A 21,895-nucleotide genomic window follows, 5' to 3' on the forward strand; every position below is an offset into this window, starting at 1 on the left:
GCTTTCTACCTGGTAATTTAATTACCTGCATCAAATCTGAAAGGCAATAATAGGCATCTCCATCTTATCCTGTATAACCACAAGACTGCAAAGCTTCTGTTTTACCCGTCAATCAATGTGTTGTAAGCATCATGGTGATTTACACCTGTCACTAAGCTTTATGGACCATTGCGGGCCATAATCCAGACAATGTTTTAATTGGACAATTTAAACTAGGAATCCCTGAGCGATTACGCAGCCCTGGGCAATTTAACATGTATTTTCCAAATTTGTTTAAATCTCTGGAGAATAGAAGCTGGACACCCGGTCTCAATACCTCGCACCTGCCCAGGTATCACCAGGTTAGTGCCGTCAATCTCTGGGCAGGGGGAATGCCCCCCCCCAAAAGCATAACTGTGACTTACCCCCCATACACAGCTAACCACTACCTCATCACAACCACATCCCCAGGGGGAGCTCTGGGCAGCCAACCCAAGGAAGCTCCCAGGTATTTCATCGTCCAATAGCTATGTCCGTAAAATATTCAAATAATTTTTGAAAATATAGATTATTGTTGTTTTTATACAGGTTCTAAATATAGATCTGGCATCCTGAGAAAACATCTTGCGAAGCAGAAAATTCTGCTTTTTTCTGCTAATTTTAGCGTATCAGTAGCTGCTGGATGGAGTGACCGGATCAATTCAGATATAATGCCCTCTGCGCAGCAGAATATCTATAACGGAGAGCATAATTGACCACTAAGGTGTAAATGAAATCAATCATCTTATTATCTCTGAAGACAAGTGGAAAGGAGAGAATGTATGTTATTTATCATTGTGTGCTTCGTGTTGAGATTGAATACGTTTAACCATGTAAGGTATTCTTAGTATTTTTTCTGCTGAAAGGTTGTCCAGCTGTTGATTAACCCTTTCCTGTGTGATGTCCGAGAAACAATTGCTGGATAACTCATATAATGTCAAAAGAGGTGTGCTTAGATGCCACTGCGAGTACTGCCAAGCTAAACAGATAAGAAATAAAAATTTCCGAAAATTTGGTAAAATTTCCTAAAATTTGTGGATAATCCAAATAACTAATTTCAAAATATAAGTATTGCATACAGTATATAAATTGTTCAAACAGTGTTGTGTTCAAACAGTGTTGTGTTTTGTACGAAATTATTTTTTAACCATGCGGTGTCCAAAAGAAGGTAGAAAACCTCATTGATATATTTAAGCATTTTTCACATTCAAATCTAGTATGACTCGTAATCCAGCACCGCTATTATAATCCCTTTGTTTTTATGGTAATTCTTACCCTATGTAAAAGATATGTATGACATCAGAATCTCTCAAAGGGACAGTCACACTATTTGTCCATGCCTGTTTTCTTACATTGATCAGTCCCCCAGAGTACCTTTCCTCCTACAATGAGTACTAATGCTCCAGTCACTAACTGTGTTTATGACATCATAAATAAAGCCTCATGTCAATTAAATCTTAATTTAAAAATACTAATACAGAAAAGCATAAAATTGTACACAAAGACAAATATTATCTCATATTCTCTGTACAGGCGCCACATATTCAGATGTGTCATTAATTGACTCCAATTTTCAAATTCTTTTCTTAATTTTTTTAAATAGGAAATTGTCCATCAATCTACGGGGCCTTTACTAGTATTTGTCAGTCAGCGCTAATATAAACTTGACTTCATCACTGCCCAAAATGACAGTTCTCCTTTTGTACATCCACCCAAACTAGTGGCCCTGCTTTTATTTCCCGGCTATAGTCATTAAATTCTGCTATAAGACAGCTTGATTAATGGATGTCCTTACGCGGCCTGTTCCTGATCTCATGAAACTGAGTCCCTTTTACTTCAATTCTTACAATTGCTCTTTTTCACTTTAATTAATAAACTTCTTGATTCGTATTTTGTAATCACAAAACTCTCACCATGGAACTAAATATATAGCTCTCTTAGTTTACAAATCCCATTAAGAGACAAAAAAACTCACTTGGACAAGATAGGATTTAAAAAAGATGGATTTCAACAAAAACGCCACCTATTTTAGAAGGAAACAGTCTGCGGATAAATTTACAATGAGTATAAATAAAAGAATGCAGACCATTTAAAATTAACAGTGACAACACTTTTGTAAACCAGGCTGTGTTTATGATTTCAGCCATATGGCTTATTATCTGCCTGTAACATTTCCACTTTATCTGTGCTAAATATATTTTCCTCCCGGCTGTAAAGAATCAACACCCAATTGAACACTGCTTGATTTACTGGTTATAAAATGGCTATTCTTATTGTTGAGATCCCACAGTTCCTACAATGTTATCATCCCTGTGCATGTGGTCTGTGTTGTGTGTATGTGTGTGTGTGCATGTCTCCTCGTGTTCATTACTACATGAATTGCCCTGTAATTGTTGATGAATTGGGCTGTTGTTTAGCCTTGAAGACAGCATACAATGACAGAATTTTATGTTTAAGGTAGACTACAATTAATTCTGGATTTTAATTTAAATGTCTCAAAAAGATATAAAAGCAATAGGACCACAAGGGATGTATGTAGTATATTTTACATTCCTTATATTTCATATTTTCAAGAAAACCTTGGATGATCTATGAGAATATGACTTGTGATTGATAGTGGGCAATTGACAGATTACCCATGTGACAATTTCGGTTACAGTCTTTGAACAAGTGGGGGTCCCAACTCATTCATGTATTAACCTGTTCACAACCTTAGGATGGACTATTATATCCTGTAAAAAAAATGGTTTAACAACCATTAGGACGTAATAGTATGTCCTACATTTTTTTGTGTTGACAGGGAGACTTAATGATATCCTAGAGTCTCCCTTGTCACAAGGAGTCATCACATGTTGATAGCTTCAGCACAACAGGGGTCCATGCAAACACTGTTACACTTATAGCCTTTGAATGCTTGAACTTATTAAAATAGTATTATACATTCAAATAAAAGATGAAAATAAAAAATATATAGACCCCAGTGATGTCATCAATGCCTTCAGTGTGGTGTGCAGAAGCAGTTCATTAGTGATGTCATTAGAACCCACAACATAATTGATTCCCCTTTATCTATAATAAAACTCAACCAACTATGTCTTTATGGACCCCCAAACTGTTCTCACATAGCATTGTCCAAAATGTATTGGTATGCTGAAGCATTAAGATTTTCCTTCATTGGAAGTAAGGGGCCCAACTCTGATTTCAATAATTAAGAGGTGCGTCCCAATATGTTTTTTTCACAAACCAAGGTCCATAAAGATATAATCGGATGAATTTGGTGTGGAAGAACTTGAACTCTATTTTGTTTAGTTACATTGAAAATGAGGAAAGCTGGTACACGAAGGCTGGCACGCGTCAGATGCAATTCTGGATTATTTACAACTGAACAATTGTGGTTATTGAATTTCTGTGCAGTTTTACCTAATTCTTTCTTCCCAACTTCCTTATATGCCTTCTTTTCCTCACATAATCGCTTCTGTGCTGGCACCATTAGGGCTACAAGGAGAAGACCAAGGACGTAAGATTGGAGACACAAATGCACCTGTCTTCTGGTGGCCTCCAGGACCCCAATACTAATCAGGGCTTCCCTTCATAAAACATGGTCCCCACAGCAATTCAGACTTGTATGTTACTAGTTTGTTGCTCTTGTTTTATTGACAATTTTAAGATATAAAATAACACCTTGGTGTTATCTTAAATGGAGAGAACTTTAGCTTTAATCTGAATGATTTGGGCTTGCCAGACGGACATTGTATTTTTTTTTCTTGTTTCCGAACAGAATAAAATTAAAGAATCAATGTATCTATGTGTACCAGAAAACTAACAAATGTGATATGCAGATTATTTTGAACAATGAGCTTGGAGAATAACAAGATAACCAGAGAGGAGTTGGAGACTCTGTGATAAATGCCTTTTATTGGGAGGGTAAATGGCTTACAGGCAGAGCAGTCAAATCATTTAGTTTTCCTTGGGCCAGCCTTCAGAGAAGGTGAGCCTAGAATCCCACACAGAGACACTAAAGAACCTTTAAGCAATGATAAGCGGTTTGTGGTAAGGTCTTTTCAGTGATCAAACTCCCTGATTGGAAGGTACAATTCAAACAGCCATCACCGGAAAAGTATTCAAAAAGCCTGACGAACAAGATTATTACAGAAGCTTGTTTTAATACTTTCACACAAATCCCAGGTGAGATTTATTCATCCATGAAAATATTTTATCAGATAATGGGATTGATAAAATGTGGGAATTTTGCTGAAATTCATATATATTTTATTGTTTCATGGTGGTTGGCAGCTCTTAAAGTTTCCCACTTGCAAGTAACGAATTGTGATATATGTATGTATTGATAATGTAATGGATATAAATAATTCACAATCTGGTACGCAAGCAAAACTTGTAAAAACCAATAATGAACTCTAGATTAATACGTTTAGTAGCCTTTTGGTGACATAAGTTAAATTTGTATAATGTAGCTTTTTAAAATACAAAAATATATAATTTCATGTAACACAGTCCAATTAAGTTATAATGTTGTTATGCTAATATTTCTTCTTGTTTGTAACTTACGACACTTTGAGATTGTGGAATATTGGCATGTGGTATAGTATGGCTCATAAGAAATTAAAGGTGCTCTCTGTTTTGAGAAGGACTTTCCTTTAGAACCATTCTGTATCAGATGTAGGATAAGTTAAACATGGCAAGAGGCATATGTCAAAATCTGAACAGCTCAACCTGGTTGTAAGCAACTGGAGCATTAGTGTGGGCCGAGTAAAGAATGTCTACGTATTACTGTTGAAACCCACCTATGTCATATACTGTATATTGACTTTAATTGTTATAAAGTAAAATTAATCAGTTATTCTGATTGTAACAACCTCTAGAAGGTGTGTGCTTATTTTCCTCTGCAATCAATCTATCTATAAATCTTACTGCCATCAGACCTGCTTATATTTCTGTAGAACCTGCAGCTCCTTGTATCCAGAATACAACTCTTGATGTCCACAATAGTATCTGTAGTCATATTTTGCAAATATTTTTCCATAAGAAGAACTTTTAATTTGCTACAATTTTCATTATACAGCAAGACAAGTTCCATTGTAATTGAAATACATATTTCCACCTCTAGACTATTTTACTAGACATTATCGCCATGTTTAACAGTGAACATCAAGTTAAAGATGTAAGAATATGACTGTTTCTTGGCCTGTACACCGATATTACTGTCACTATGATACATTAACAAGGAACACAACGGCTCTTTAAAGTACTATTTGCTTTTGTCTGTTCTGCCAAAACCTTAGACATGAAAGTAAGTATATACAAGGAAAGATAAGGGATGCCGCTGTATAGATGATTGTGTTTCTCAGCTGTAACAATAGGCATAAATATGGTATCAGGGATATTGTCTTCTCCATGCTACCAAAAATGCATTTTTATCACCTTGTCTATTACTAGTCTTGGGTTAAAGACTTCAGAATCCCCTAATGATGTCTTTGTGGATATCACCAGGTTAATACAGTGATCAATAGTTTTACAATCCAGGATTTCCAATGTTGATAGTATCTCTTCATTAGAAGAGCTTTAGTCGGTTATTTGGATAACATGCATCCCATCAGAGTCCGATAATTCCAGGGGATCAATCTCTATTGTCTGCTTTGATGTTTTTCTCTTCTGTTTTGCCTCCTCACTTCCCCTGGGAGACCGTTTGTTTAATCCAGTCCAAGAATGGAATTGTAGGGTTTTCCGCCATTTTACATGGACATTTGATTTCTCCCACCAAGCAGTCGCAATAAGATATTGAAACTTGCATGAGTCTTATATCATGGTTTTATGGTTTCTTGCCTGTCATACAGTTTTCCATTGTGGTATCTTCTGGAACAATAACACATCCCTAAACACTTCACGTTGTCTACCAGGAATGTGATTTCTGGGGGTTAAGTCTACTAATTGATGACTAGCATTACCTTTTACATAAATCCACATAAAAACTCTAGATGAAAATGAAAGAGGAATCCAACACATAATCTGAAAATATCAGAACCAGGAGGGAAAACATGTCTTTTAATATTTTGCAAAACAATTTATGAAGTATGCACGCTATAAGTATACTCTATGAGTCTATTTACTTACAATGAATGAAGTTCCATAAAATACTTAGATTAGACATTTCTGCTCTCTGTGGAATTGTAGGTGGGATTGTCATGAAAATGAAGATACAAAAAGAACATCTGCCTGTGTAATTTTCTTTTCATGTCCTTATAGGTGTCTTATTAAGGATTTTGAAAAGAGGCCATCAGTCATTCATCTGCTGGAGCATCCATTTATCAGACAAGCACATGGCAAAGAAGTAGCCTTACAAAGACAGCTGGCCAAACTCATTCAGACACAACAACAGTCCGGCTCCATGGCTAAAACGAGGTGCGTGAATAATTCACTGGGCTATTGCAGTACCTGAGCGGAATAATGGATTTAATATTACCCCTACCCACCAACACACAGCAATGTATACAGACACACATATATATATATATGTATATACATACATATATACATCTGTAAGTATGATAAATCTTCCGTTTTAAAGTTTGACACAAATGTATTCAAGAAAACAGAGAATAAAAAGACAAAGTGTAATTTTGGAGATTTTTTTTAAAATAATCTTGTTACTATAGTATTCTATGCATTCCTTTGGGTGCTATGATTGTAAGACATTTTAAAACAAAATTATTCCCACTTATTCCTAATTCTACTACTAATATGTCTAAGCAGAGTTGCAAATGTACAAAAAAAAAGGTTTGGTATAAATCGGCCCCTTTCTCCTCTGTGACATCACCATATGAAATGTGTTTTTCTCCATGATCATATATCATTTACATATGGTGCCCAATTTTGATTAGGAAATATGGAGTTTAATGAAAGATGAGACCTCTGATTTATTGAGCTGCTGACACTTCTTCCTGTAGTAAAACATATTTACAAAAAATATAGATAAAAATACCTGATTTTTGCTTGGGAAAACTCAAAGCAATTATAAGAATCTGCTGGTAAGATGGATACTGATACCACCATACTTGCTTATTTATTTTAATTTGGTACGTTGATTTATCTATATATGCCTGTGTTTATTGCTGTGCTGTGCATTATCATTTATTTAAATCTGAAACATGATAAGCAATATATAATCTGCTACCCAAATATAACCATTACTTCTTGTGGAAATACTGAAAACTTTTAAAATGATATTTTCATGATTAAAGAGCTTTTCCAAAAAACTCTTATTTCAATCCCCCATGTTATCGTTCATGCATTATGCCTGCATCCATGTGTTATCCACAGGGTGGCAGAATTTCACTACTCGAGAGATCATATTACGTATCCGATTCATTATTCATCTGAACCGATGTGCTGTTCTACCTCTGAATTGCACCAAAATAACAAACGTTTCCTAGAGGTGTCACTACTGACCCCAAATGTAGTCTGCTAACATTTACCTGACGATTCCGCTGCATGTTTTTTTCCCACTGTAATGATATATGTCAAAATAGTAAATGTCATCAGCTTATGCCACTCAGACTTCCTGATTTAGCTGAACTACAAGGGTGTTCAGTGAGCAATGAGTGAAAATATTTGGTTGTGTTTGAAGACCAAAAAATGTAATTTTATGTATCATATATAAATATATATACATGCATACACAACGGAATAATCACCAAGGAAGCCTAAGGTGATGGTGTGTCAATGGTGACAAAGAGCCTAGAACCCAGGTCAGATGTCAAATTTAAATGGACCCTTACTCACCTAGCACCCCTCATCACAGGGTCATCTAACGCATTGAGTGACCCAATTGAGTCCCACCTCCGCAAACAGACCGACCCTGTTTGGGGAATCGGGGCTGGCCCCCTTGCACCTAGGGATTAGTAATGAATAGTAATGAGAAATGTATTACTGATTTGACCACTAAAGCAATGTTTTCCAATTGTCTTTATTTTGTCAAATGAACAGTACAAATGGTTAAATACTAGTATCAGTATCATAGTAGCAAATACTTTATCCACCAACTGCTGTTTGCTTCACTGTCATATAGCAAGATGCAAGCAGTGAAGCAGACAGTGCTAACATGCAGACGCGCATGGGGCCCCCAGAAGCACAATTTTCCTTATATATGCCAAGCAAAATTTATTAACAAATCCTTTTAATTGGTCACACACACTCACATGCGCTGTGTGACACTAAAGGGTAGGCGTACTTAATCTAACCTACTAATGAGATTGATATATATGCTGTAAATGTACACGTGCTTTCTTTGTGACAATGAAAGAATGACTAGTGTACGTGAAATAACTCCAGCGCTGTAAAGTGGAAACGTATTTGAAGGGTATGAGAAACTGTACAGTACATCGACCATAGATACCAAAGAAGTTCCCCCGTAGAACACAATTAAAATCATACAGATATTAGGAAACTAACAGGAACTGAGGCCTTGTGTGGTGTATTGACAAGATAAACAAACACAAGAGTTTATATCACAGTCTACTACGAGAAGAAAGTGAGGCCTGAAGATCGTGCAGTCACCTCCAAAACAAAACGTCCCACAGGGACCAGCGACATCCATGGAGTCATTTTCACAGACACTGGTGTCCATGTACCCTTTGCCCGATAAAATATTTCTTGATCTGGCACGCGCTTGACAATAATATGTTCTCTTCATGCTTTATATTTTTTTTTTAGCCCTTCTTACATAACTGTCAAATAATGGCATTCTGAGTCATCCTCTGTACCCTTCCTAGGGGTCTGCTCCCCTATTATTAATTCCTACTCTCACTGATATAAAGTAGCAAGTCAATCGCTGGCAGGCATCACGTGATCTGTATTTCACACATCTTGGTCACATTCTTACGTTCTGCATGAGTGACCTGCAGGCGTCTCCTGAGCTGTTTATGTCAAGTACCGTTATTTCATGTTTTCCCCCAGCTCCTTTTTTTTTGGATTGTAATTTGTGCAAAGGAATTTCCAGAAAGCATTTTTCTCAAGACCGAGGAAAGATTATTTTGATATTTGTGGCAAATATTATTCAAATTAAATAAAATCAATAGTTATTTTTAAAAAAAAAAAAATATCTTAAGAATAATAACATTTTGCAATGCATACCCTTTTTTTTTTTTTTTTTTTTTTTTTTTTTTTTACAAACCTTGAAAAAGTGTGTATTGGCTGAGATACAGTACATACTAAATTCTGTTAAGTCATTTTGGACATTATAGATGGCACCATTGCCAACAGCATTTTGGACATCATTGAACATTACTGGTGACACCAAAGTGATCCATTTGGCACCTCTAGGAGATGACTGATGGAAAAGACATTAGAAATTGCAATGGTGCAGTATTTTGGTCACCACTGGACACCAAAGTGATCTGTTTGGAACTTTCATCATACGATCAATGGGAAAGACATTGGAAAGTGTGACAAATTTATCACGATGTTAATTACATTTGTTCATTATCGATGGCATAATTGCCAGCAGCAGTTTGTTCATCATTGGTGACATCGAAGTGATCCATTTGGAGGATCATCCTGAGGCCATCCTGACTTTGTAGCCATACTAGTAAAAGTAGAAAGGGTTGAGAATGGAGAACAAAACTAACTTGCCACATGTTGTATTCCACTACTGTGGAACGTCAAAAGATAGATAAGTATCACTAGAGAAAGATCTGTTCATAGAGATCCATTGGTTTTAACCTATGGTGTCTACAACATTATTTCCATCTCATATTCTGGTAATAAACCTATTAATAAAATGATCACTCAAGTGACCTGAATGTCAATGAATTATTAAACAAAAACAGTTGTTGCTCGTTGTTCTTCATGGATCTCAGCATATATTTGGTTATCCTGTTTACAAAGTAAAACAATTATTTTACACTTGAGCTAATTCCATTTCCAGATCTCTGCACTGCACAAAAATAATTGCCTGCAGCTCTAATCTTAACTTGCATCTAACCTCTATGAAATAACGCAATACGCCTGCATGGTCTGTAATAATGCTTACTCCATTGTGTAAAATGAACAATGCATTTAAAAGAATACAGGAACATCTGAGATTATATGAATGATAGATAATTATCTATATCTATCCGTAATCATCTCACAGCTCATGAGTTTCAAAGAGTTGAGTTTTCTTTGACATCTATAGATTTTAACTTGAAGAAATGCAGTGGAATCGGTCCCTGTTGGCTTCATTATGCACTCGTTTAAGGAAAATGCTAGTACTTGATAGTTTCCCCAAGCCATTGGCATTAACCTCTACACTATTAATTGCTCCTTTGTAGTCTGTGCACCACTTGATATGTAATATTCCATCACTTAGTAAAATCGGGTAGCGTGTAAAGAAATTGCTAGTGGCAGTAAAGCGCAGACCTCTCCACGCCTTGCAGTCCAATATCTCAGGACCCTACTGCAAAGGGACAGCTGCCATGGGTCCTTAAAGTAAGCCTTGACCAGCTGCCCCTGATGCCCTTCAACCTCAACCTGGGGTGGCCCTGATTATGAATGTTTTATATCTTGGGACTATGGCTATTGTCTTAGTGGAGGACTATTTGTAGGTTTTATTAAGAAAGTGTCTGTCAGGAGCCATCATCACGGATCAGTGTTAAATGCTCCACAGCAGGGGTCTACTGAGCTTCACATCTGTGATTTCTTCTCTCTACAAGTTAAAATATCCAACCAAAATAAAAAGCACAAGATGAATTAAATACTCACCTCTTGTAGTGTAACCACGCAACTGATCTCCTCATCGTTTTGAGTTATTAATGCTGTTTTCTCACTGAATGGACTCTGAATAGTAGCTGAATAGATCGCAGATTTCGGTTAATCAGATTAAACTGAGTTAGCAGATAAAATGCTTCTAATTCCGTAACATAAAGAGCAAGATTAAATCTGTTGCAACAAGCTCTGTGCCCTGTACAGTTACATATAGTGCATTAGAGAGGAGTCATGCTTCAGGAAGAGAGGTAACTACTCTAGAGCTGGTCTGGTTGACTAAAGAGAAGGTAATGTTACTTTTTTCACCTTTAAAAAATGTTTTTGTTGGTGTTTTGAGTGTAGGAGATAAACTGTTTTCTGTAGGATCAGACTGGGGATAGCCAAGTGTCCCTGGCACTTTAAGATCAGTGGTTATTAAATAATGTACATGCAGCTCAATTGGCGCAGTATGTGTCCCAGCATGTATCGCAGCATGTGTCTGCAGGTATCCAGTGGTCAATGCACCCTGCAGGTGCCAAACTGCCTCTGGGGCAGCAGTACAGGTAACTATGGGATGTTATTGGCCAGCAGCATCTGCCCATTCTGGTCTGGTTCTCTGCTGCTTCCAGCACTCTGGGGAGCTGGGAGTCTTGCTCGGGGTCCTGTTTCCCCATTTTGTCACCAGCAGACGAAATAGAAAACAGTAAAGAAGAGCATCAAGCCACAATACATCACATGTTATGTGATATGTTACCTCTCTGTGGTGTAACATGTTCTCTAAGGTATTATCCCTGCCCTCGGGAAAGGCTAACCCTCAAGTTCTCCATAATTCAGGGTACAGCAGCACAAGTGCTTGTTTAATGTCCATGTGCACTAAGATATGGAACATGCTAACTTACAATGAAAGACTCTATAACTGCAATGCTTCCAAGGACGCTCCTGGGTTGCCAGCTTGGTTTGACCTTGTTGGAAATCACCAAAGAGAAAGGGTTCTATCACCTAAACATTAGCAGCCTGGACTTCAAGGAACAGTGAGTGCTCACAAAATAAAATGACCTTGTATCCAAGAAGGCAATCATTACTCTCTCTGAACAATAAAAAACAGTTTGTGTTTTACATAAAATCTCTTATCCTCGAAGTAAGTGCTAATTCTAGATAAGCAGGCCTGTCAACATAACTATATAACTGAGGATGTCATTTCATGGGTAACAAGACTTATCGTTATAATAAATAATCATTTGTTGTATGTACATGTGATTCAATTGAAGGTATGAACGAATGAATACCAGGCGGCAAAATGTTCTGCAAACCAAGGAAAAAAGCTGTCTGGATGATGATTTAGTGAATCTGGAGGTTTTGGAAGAGGTAATATTTATAGAAGCTGTGAAATGGCTCATCTGTACAGTATATCTATCATTTTGTTATGCTCTCAGATACTTAATGTCTGTGAGGTTTGGTATTATGTACCCTGGCATTAGGTACACACAGGGCCGGCCCGACAATGAAGCCAAGTGGGGCAACCGCTCCAGGCGGCACTTTTGCAGGGGCGGCACTTTGCCGCCCCAAGCCCTTTTTTTATTTTTTTAAAAAGCGAAAGAGAGAAAGGGGCGCCGAGTGGTTTTCGCTTACCAAGCTGTCAGTACCCGCTCGGCGCCCCTCTCTCTCTCCTCTGCGGCGAGTCTCCCTGTTCGGTCTGGGTGCTGGCTTGTAATGCTGAGTGCCGGAAGATTTCCGGCGCTCAGCATTACAAGCCGGCACCGAGACCGAACAGGGAGACTCGCCGCAGGACTGCTGAAAGGTAAGTACAAGGGGGGGGGGGCGACGACGGAGGGAGAGGAAGGGTAGATAATGGGGGGGGGCGGCAAGGACGGAGGGAGAGGAAGGGTAGATAAGGGGGGGGGGGGCGGCATTTTAAAATTCGCCCCAGGTGGCATTTTGCCTTGGGCCAGCCCTGGGTACACACATTTTCTAGAGAGTATTGTGGACTGTTCCAGAGCAAAGAGGAAGAATGCAAATAGTTAAGTCAGTTTAACATCCAGGTGTCAAGGCAGGCGGCAAATCCAGTAAACATGCTGTTGGTGACCTGGAAGACTATAGGATGTGAAGACACTAAAATAATTCTAGCCAAGGATGCTATAAACAAGTGACATAACACGAAGCATGGGCAGGGCATCTCATACATGTTTCCTTAATTCCCCATGATCTCTTAGTGAACGTTACTTTGGAATCCAACCGTCAGACCATGTGGGTAATTGTAACACTCCTTATGCACTTCAATTCTTATAGCAGAGAGCCGTGGCAAGAGGCGTTAGGAGAGAAATTGTCCTTGGAGTGAGTTATTGGGAGGATAGAGCGATAGGGAATTTTCAATGAGGGGAACAAGTGCTCCCATTTGTAGACACCTGCACCCTAATATGTGATGACGGCAGCTTCTACGTATTTCACATCAAAAATAAGGAAGGAACCTTTTAATATTCTTAATTAAGTGAAAAGGAAAACATGATTAATATGTTGTGGAATTACTTTTTATCGTAGGGGCAGGTAGGGTTATATAGCTTTTTTTCCATTCTATACAGGAAATCATCATTTAACCCTTTAATGACAAAGCCCGTACATGTACGGGCTCAAAATGCATTGTTTTCAATGGGTTTAGAACCGCCCATTGTCCTTAAGGTTAAAAGTTGCATTTTGTGTTAAGACAAATTTCTTTGTCGAATATTAAAATTAGTTGGGTGATCTGAAACATTTAAATTTGACAAATATGCAAAAATAGGGAAAAAAAAAACCAAAGGGGGGCAAATCATTTTTCACAGCACTGCATGTCTGGAAGCCACAAAGAAAAGAAATGTTTCAGGCACGTACGCCATAACTTTCACATACTCCAGGCCATCATATGCTGGTCAACAAAAATGGCCCACGTGGCAACCCAAACAACATGGTTGCAAACATTTTGTTCATACGGCAGTTGATGTGATGGGTTTTAGATGGAAACTGATGTAGTTTATTTCTGCAGAGAGATTCGTGAAAGAAAAAAAACCCCTAGATTTATAACAAATAGCAGCTTTATATTCAGAATCTCATATACTGACTGCAGTTTTTGAATGCAATAAAAATAAATAACAACAGAGATTCAGGATAAACGAGAGGCTTTGCTATCAACGGATCATTGATCTATAAATCTTTCCGTACACAGAAGGCAAGTGAATGTTAATGAGATCTAATAATTGCAGAATTATCAATGGTTTATTGAAAGATTGGCTCATTTGCTTTTTCTCCTTGTTTTAGGAAACCATAATTCATCAGTTACAGACACGTTATGCGGATTTACAGATTTATACATATGTTGGTGATATTTTAATAGCTTTAAACCCCTTCCAGAATCTCAGTATTTACTCTCCACAGGTAAGAATAAAGATAAATCCTCCTTCTGAGTTAATCTGCACAAGAAAATTAACCAGTTGTACTGTGCTGTAGCGCACAAAACTCTACCAAGGCATAATCTACCAAATCATATCATACCACAGCATTTACCTCACCAAACCGCATTATACCAAATCATACCATATTATACCTTACCAAACCACATCATACCGTACCAAGCCAAACCATAAGATATTATACGTAACCAAACCTTATCATTATTATTATCCTTTATTTATATAGCGCCAACAGTTTACGTAGCGCTTAATACAATACATAAATTCAAGGGACATGACAAGACAAGAATTGACCGACTAAGACAAACCGATACATTCGGTGGAGAGAGCCCGGCTCGCCACATTATCCCTCACCAAACCACATCATACCAAGCCAAACAATAAGATATTATACATAACCAAACCTTATCATACCAAACCATTCCTTTTTATACCTCACTAAACAACACTATACCATGCCAAACCATATCATAGAATAGCATACTAAAACTACCAAACCATGCCATATTATCACAATGCACTGTAACACCAAAACATACCAAACGCCACTGTAGAGTACCATGCCCTCCCATACCAAAGATTCCATAACATTCCATCCCACTCACTTCCCAAACAAATGCTAGAACATCCAAATATGCTAAATCACTATTTTTAAGTCATTTTGGATCCCAATTATGGATTGAACGTTGCATGCTCATTTTAATGATGTTGAGAAAAAAACTAAGTGCAACAAGTTTAATTTAAAAGAGAAAAAAATAAAAAGTAACTTTTTGAATTTAGCCGCTTTAGCATAACTTTAAAACATGGGAGATCATTAATAAACAAATTAAAAAAAGGAGAACGTGCCCTTCAAGTACTCCACTTAATACCTTGGAATGTTCTATTTACAAAAACTCTTTGTATTCATGTTTTAGCAACTTTCCAATTCAAGTACGTACTTTTTTTTATTCTTGAATGTATGCCTTAAGCAACCCTTAAAATAATTTCCCCACTACAGATGTCAAACCCACTGGCCTGTGGTTGCCTGGTTGAGATTTTGAGCCCTTTTTAAGTATGGGCACCACATCTGCCTTACGTCAGCTAAAGATCAAAAATAGTGGTCTGGCCAAAAAAGACTTCGCTCCCTATGTACCCTTGAGTGTATACCTTCCGTCCCTGGGGTCTTGTCTACCCTAACAGCGATCAGCCCATCCCATGCTTGTTGTAACCGTTTCATATAAACAGCCAGGAGTGGCTTGGCCGGCGGTCCTTCCTTGGTGTAAACAGAAAAAAATATTTCAAATATATGCTTTCTCTCTGTCCTCACTTTCCCATTTCTGTTTTTTAGCTTTTCTCCTTGTCTTTACATTCTCATTTTCCAATTTAGCCATTTTAAATCACCCTTTTGCAGGCTTTGCTGCCATCTTTAAACTCTATGAATGATGCTGCTGATCCCTCATTTTTAGAATTTCTGAATGACATTTTCTTGGTTTTTTTATTTCCTTTACTTACTTTACTGGTAAGCCACATTGGTTTTAATTTGCTTCTTTAACATTTGTTTCCCAAAGGTATACGTTGAATAATTGTGTAATGTGTGGTATTTCACTTGTCTTCTGTGTTCTCTCCAGAAAACAAACCATTCCAGTCCTCGTGTTTAATAGATGCCCTTAGCCTGTCAAAGCTGGCCTTTTTAAAATTAAGTATTTTGGTGGAGTAGATACCAATTTGCTTTTTCAAACTAATCTCCAATGAAACAATGAAAATGTTATTGTCACCATTTTCCATGTTTGAGATGTTTGGGATAAGCTCCTCGTTAATAGACATTACCAGATTCAGCCCTTCATTTTGGTTGGGGTCTCTACTAATTCTGGTATAAATTGTCATTTAGCAGGTTCAGAAACTTGCTGCCCTTCATGGAAGTAGTTGTTCCACAATTCCAAACTGTATCTGGGTAATTAAATCTCCCATGTTAAAAACTTCACCCAGATTTGCAGCCTTTTCAATAAAAGCTGATCCTCCCCATCAATGCCAATGTTTGGCGATATGAAGCATATCCCTACAACCAGAGTGTCTCCACCAGAATCCTTAATACTGGGCTTTAATTTAGGGTTTACGTATAAACGAACCTCTCCCCCTTTCTATTGATTCCATCCCTTCAAAAGTGAATAACCCTTTACTGACCTGTCATGTGCATCATGCCACCACGTTTCTGTGATACCAATCAAATCATACTGTTCCTCACTTACCAATATCTCCATCTCACCCATTTTGTTTGTCAAACATTTGCTCAAAGACATTTAAGAATACTCCCCATTTTTGGTTCATCCATTGACAAACACTTCATGACCACACATTTTTGTACCTCCTTATTGTCTTTTCCAACCCCACAACTGTCCTCACCTCCTTTTCCCAAAGTTAGACCGCCTTCCAATCTGCTTTGACTATTTCTCAATTTCTGTCTTTGTAGGAGTTGGCAATTCTTATTATTTAATATTATTTTTATAAATTCTTTTGCAGTTCTCCAAGCTTTATCATGGGGTGAAGCGTTCTTCAAACCCCCCGCATATATTTGCCTCTGCGGATGCAGCGTATCAAGGAATGGTTACTTTTTGCAAGGATCAGGTAAATACCAGTCTCATTATATCACAACAACAATCTGTTTAATTTATTAACCAATAAAAATACTTGATTTTATTATTATACTGCCCTTTTATAGATCTCTATAATATACAGTATATACAGTATATATATATATATATATATTACCATAACATGCTGCCTTTGACTTTATCTGTATGCTAAACCTCACTTTAAACAAATATTGGATATATAGATCTTATTCTTTACCCGCTATAACAAAGTTGCCATTGCCCTCTATAGAAGCAATCCACACTAGCAGTGTTTGAATATTCTGCACATTACTATCCCTTTAATTCATCTCTAATAACAAAACAAACCATTTGCCTACACTTATATCTCCCTCTGTTTCGTGAGTCTGCCATTAGACAACAAATATTCAATAGATGTGATTTACCTATATCCCCGTCTTCTTCTATTTCACGTGCAGTATTGACATTATACATAGAAGATGTCAAAATTCATTTTGTGCTGCCTTTGTAAATTGACATTCAATGTCTGGTATAATTATCATTTCTTTTCTTTTTTTTTTATTCATTACAATCATTCTAAAATGAAATATATGAAATCACTGGAACTGAAAAAACATTTAAAATGCAGCTCTATCTGAGAATACATTTTCTATAACTGAGTTCACCCAATTGAATTATGGTAATTTCTTACACATCATTATTTCTGCTATATGTCAGTGCATTATCATCAGCGGAGAGAGCGGAGCTGGCAAGACGGAGAGCGCGCATCTGATTGTGCAGCACCTGACCTTCTTGGGAAAGGTACCGTCTGCTACATTGCATCAACAGGAAAAGAGTTTTATGTTGCTAACTGTAAGATATAATAATAATAATAATCATAATAAATATTGCTGTATAAAGATTAAAGAGCAAAAATTTTTTTTGCGGTAATTTAAAAAATAGTAAAAACATTACTATAATGTGCATATGTGTCCATATATATATATATATATTTTGTGTGTGTCAGTTAACATTTAGTTTTCACATATGACATCATAGCTCTTTACGATATGCAGTAGCCCAAGAAATCAAATGACAGAGATCTAAGTCAGAGAAACAGATCTCCAGTGTCTTGTCCTGGACACATCCAGGTTGCCTGATGCCCCCCCCCCCCCCCGAATGCCTTGTTTCTGCTCATAACTTAATTTGTTGGATAATATGTTGAGTGTTAGCTTGCAGTCTTCTGACATAAGAAGATACATTTAAAGCAGAAACATTAATGTCACGGTACAGTTCCGAGTGTCCTTTCTCAAGCCAAATGGCAATCAGTTTAGCTTTTATTTGACAACACCATAAAGTCACCTCATCAAACATGTTGGTGTGCAGATATCTTACTGTGCATTACATGTACTTGAGATGTTTTGGGGTGTAGACTTTGTGCCCCCTTTTGGATGGATGACTGTAGTGAACATTCATCTGCCCTGTGCTAACAATCTGAAGGGTTTCGCTCTAAAGATAAACTAAACACCAAAACAAAAATGATCAATGACGAGTCTATGAAATTATGGACATTGATTCTTTTCGCACAGGCTAATAACCGTGCCTTGCGGGAGAAGATTCTACAAGTCAACCCTTTGGTTGAAGCCTTTGGAAATGCATGCACCGCCATCAACGACAACTCAAGTCGGTTTGGAAAATACCTTGAAATGATGTTTACACCAACTGGGGCTGTCATGGGCGCAAAGATTTCCGAGTATCTACTAGAGAAATCCCGTGTCATAAAGCAGGCTATGTAAGTCTTCTTCGGCTTATCTGGGATAACTCGGCTTCCACCTGATAGAACTTTAAAGGGGTCAAATCAATGCTACATTGGTAATACTTTTTGCTATTATATTCCTTTATTTAGCTTTTGATAAAAGTGTAATTTTGTTGTATTAATTGTATGATAATTACATTTTTTTGGCCAACACGTAAAAAAGTAGTGGTACTTTTCACACTGATGTTGCGTGGGTCTAGAATTTACAGTAACTAGAGCTTTTTGTGTCACCTATATGTCCTTATTCTGGCAGGGGTGAGAAAAACTTCCATATATTTTATTATATTTACGCTGGACTCCACCATCACCAGAAGCTGGCAGAATACAGCCTTCCAGAAAAGAAACCTCCCCGGTACACTATACATTTTTTACATTATTGTATATACAAATGTACCTGATTTTATCTTGACAATTATTTTCTTTGTTTCTAGGTATATTGGCAATGAAAGCGGTACAGTAATGCAAGACATTATCACTAAGGAATCATATAGAAGGCAATTTGCAGCAATTCAACATTGTTTTAGGATTATAGGGTTCAGTAATGAGGTGGGCAACTTCTTTGTTGGCAAAAGTTTTTTTTATGAGAGAGCCTAATATATAAATGTGTGTGTGTATATATATATATATATATATATATACATATATATATATATACTACTATTAGAACATTAGCCTTGTAAACTTAAACTTATGGTTACTTTAAAGTTTTTTGTTCATTGCTCGTGTATTTGTGTTTTAAATAGTTAGTTTGATTATGAATATATTTTTATTAATAGGAAGTTCATTCAGTATACAGGATTCTGGCTGGAATATTAAACACCGGAAACATTGAATTCACATCAATTTCCTCTAAGCACCAGACAGACAAAAGTGAAGTTCCAAATGGAGAAGCGTTGGAAAATGGTAACGTTAAAATGAATAATTATATTAATATTCGTATATGGTTATGTCTGACTTAAATGCCTTGTATGAATGTGTTAGTCAGTCTACTGGAATGATAATTAGTGCAAAGTACCAGGATTTACTTTTGAGTGTTGCTGGTTTTGGTCAAATAGGGACAATTGGCAAAAAATTTATTTCCATCAATTTGTGACCCATCTCCTTTCCTACCAATATAGGTAAAAGAGGACTCCAGGCTACTAATACATCAGTGTTTCCATACACATTGATCCACCTATAGTAATGTAGGGAGATCTTTACAGTGTTACGAGTTACTATATCTGAATTTCCAACTTCAGATATAATCTTGAGTTCATTTATGTTTCCACAATGTCTTTAGAATGATACTTCTTTCCACATTCTTCAATCATCTTCTTCCTAGCTGCTGCTCTTCTCAGCATTGGTGCAGAGGAGCTTCAGGAGGCTCTAACCTCGCACTGCGTAGTCACAAGAGGAGAAACCATCATCCGCACAAACACCGTGGATAAAGCTGCAGACGTCCGTGACGCTATGTCCAAAGCGCTCTATGGCAGACTCTTTAGCTGGATAGTTAATCGCATTAATTCCCTTCTTCAGCCTGACAAAAATATATGGCAAGTAAAATGTATTTATGTGAGTATATTCAGATGCTGAGCTCCGCTGAATTAAACAGATGCAAAGAACACAGTCCTTGTATTGTAGGGAATGCTCCCAATGTAGTAAGTGGCTCCAGGGTAATGAACACAACCATGCAGCTGGTTCAGTTAGCCTTCACTGTGGGTGGGTAAGATATTAGAAGAATACATTACTTGCTGTGTTAAATATGTGATCATCAGGGCAGTGGTGAATATGTATATTGTATACATTAAGATATACAAAAAGAAAATCACTGCTTGTTTTGTCCTGTTTACTCATTGTACAGCGCTGTGGAATATGGTGATACTATATAACATATCAATTATTAATATTAATAATAATAATAATAAGGTACTATCTGTGTCAGTCTTCATAGGACATTGGGTTCATGGTATAAAAAATTACGTGGGGATCTTTTCTCGTTCATCTCCATGCTAATGAAAGCTAAATGTAAAACCACGTGCATCCATTTACCTGAAATATTGTTTTTTTTGTTTTGCTGTAGCAATGTTGAAAGCGGTATGAATGTTGGCATTCTAGATATTTTTGGATTTGAGAACTTCAAACGAAACTCCTTTGAGCAGCTTTGCATTAACATCGCCAACGAGCAGATTCAGTTCTATTTTAATCAGCACATTTTTGCACTGGAACAGGTAAGATAATTTTCAGGCAATTTCTGAATTTAAAGACCTGTGTTTGTCGGCTTACTGTAAATTGTGCTTAAGTTTATTTAAGGTTGTAGAACTTATAGAATGTTTTAATGTTATGCTACATTTCCCTAAAACATTCAATATCTTGTTCTGCTGCCTTTACAATGTAAATCTAGGATATGTCGCATTTAAACTTCATAATTGGAGTAATAGTACCCAAAAAGTTATCCTAATAATTAAAATGTCACTGATTGTAGTACCAAGTTTGTATTTATTTACCCAAGTTAAGTGTGAGCCAATTATCTCTACTTGCCCCAAACACAAAGCTTCTGCTCACAAAATTCTAATACATTTCATCAACATGGAAAATAAATCATTCTCAATTTAGCTTACATTGTTTTAACTTGTTTGTGGGTTGGAGCTCTTTGAACGTCAGAGTGTAATGTTTTTCTCTCTACATCTGATGGGTTAATCGTCTCTTCTACAGATGGAATATCAGAGTGAAGGCATTGATGCTGCACTGGTGAAGTATGAAGACAATCGGCCCCTTTTAGACACCTTTTTACAGAAACCTATGGGACTTCTATCATTGCTAGATGAAGAAAGCAGATTTCCTCAAGCAACGGACCAGACATTAGTTGGTAAGCAAGCACATATTCCTTTTAAATTCACGAGCCCTTCAGCAGTGTTTGACTTCATTGGAATGACCTCATGTGGACCAATGCGACTTTTAGATTTTATACAAGGCATGGTTGATTGTGTTGGTGCTTTAAGCAGAGATGCAGTATTCAGAAGCTTAGGTTGGCAAACAGAGAGCTATTACATGGATCATGCAGTTTAAAGGGACAAGAGATACTTAAGATAAGTCGTTTAAGTAACTACTTGCTGGTGAGAGGCAAACAATAAAGCACTTTGATGGTTCTTCTCCATAACTTTCCTTGTGCTTAATCACTTATGGAGATCATCTGCATCTCCTGCAGGGCAATCTCGCTGGAGCTCACCCTACGTGGTGCATAGTGGTATAAGGGAGTTGACATGTTTGCTGTCGTGCAACATGCAGCTTTAGTGAATACACCTCGGTTTGAGGCTTCCACCCAAATACGTGGACAAAGTCAG

At 37.2% G+C, this 21,895-nt stretch overlaps 1 protein-coding gene across 1 annotated transcript in view; it reads left to right on the plus strand.

Moving 5' to 3' along the window:
* LOC149285945 (myosin-IIIb-like) overlaps positions 1-21,895 on the plus strand; it is a 93,843-nt gene that overhangs the window by 37,554 nt on the left and 34,394 nt on the right. The window contains exons 8-19 of the mRNA XM_089494666.1: positions 6,280-6,435; positions 12,024-12,120; positions 14,041-14,157; positions 16,689-16,793; positions 17,498-17,581; positions 18,349-18,551; positions 18,829-18,927; positions 19,007-19,121; positions 19,352-19,478; positions 19,897-20,107; positions 20,635-20,782; positions 21,267-21,420. Of these exons, the coding sequence (XP_089350792.1) occupies positions 6,280-6,435; positions 12,024-12,120; positions 14,041-14,157; positions 16,689-16,793; positions 17,498-17,581; positions 18,349-18,551; positions 18,829-18,927; positions 19,007-19,121; positions 19,352-19,478; positions 19,897-20,107; positions 20,635-20,782; positions 21,267-21,420 (1,616 nt within the window). The remainder of the gene's footprint in view (positions 1-6,279; positions 6,436-12,023; positions 12,121-14,040; positions 14,158-16,688; positions 16,794-17,497; positions 17,582-18,348; positions 18,552-18,828; positions 18,928-19,006; positions 19,122-19,351; positions 19,479-19,896; positions 20,108-20,634; positions 20,783-21,266; positions 21,421-21,895) is intronic.

Source organism: Sceloporus occidentalis, unplaced genomic scaffold, assembly GCF_023333645.1.
Source record: "Sceloporus occidentalis isolate IW3139 unplaced genomic scaffold, rSceOcc1.0.p SCAF_74, whole genome shotgun sequence".
Lineage (NCBI taxonomy): Eukaryota > Metazoa > Chordata > Lepidosauria > Squamata > Phrynosomatidae > Sceloporus > Sceloporus occidentalis.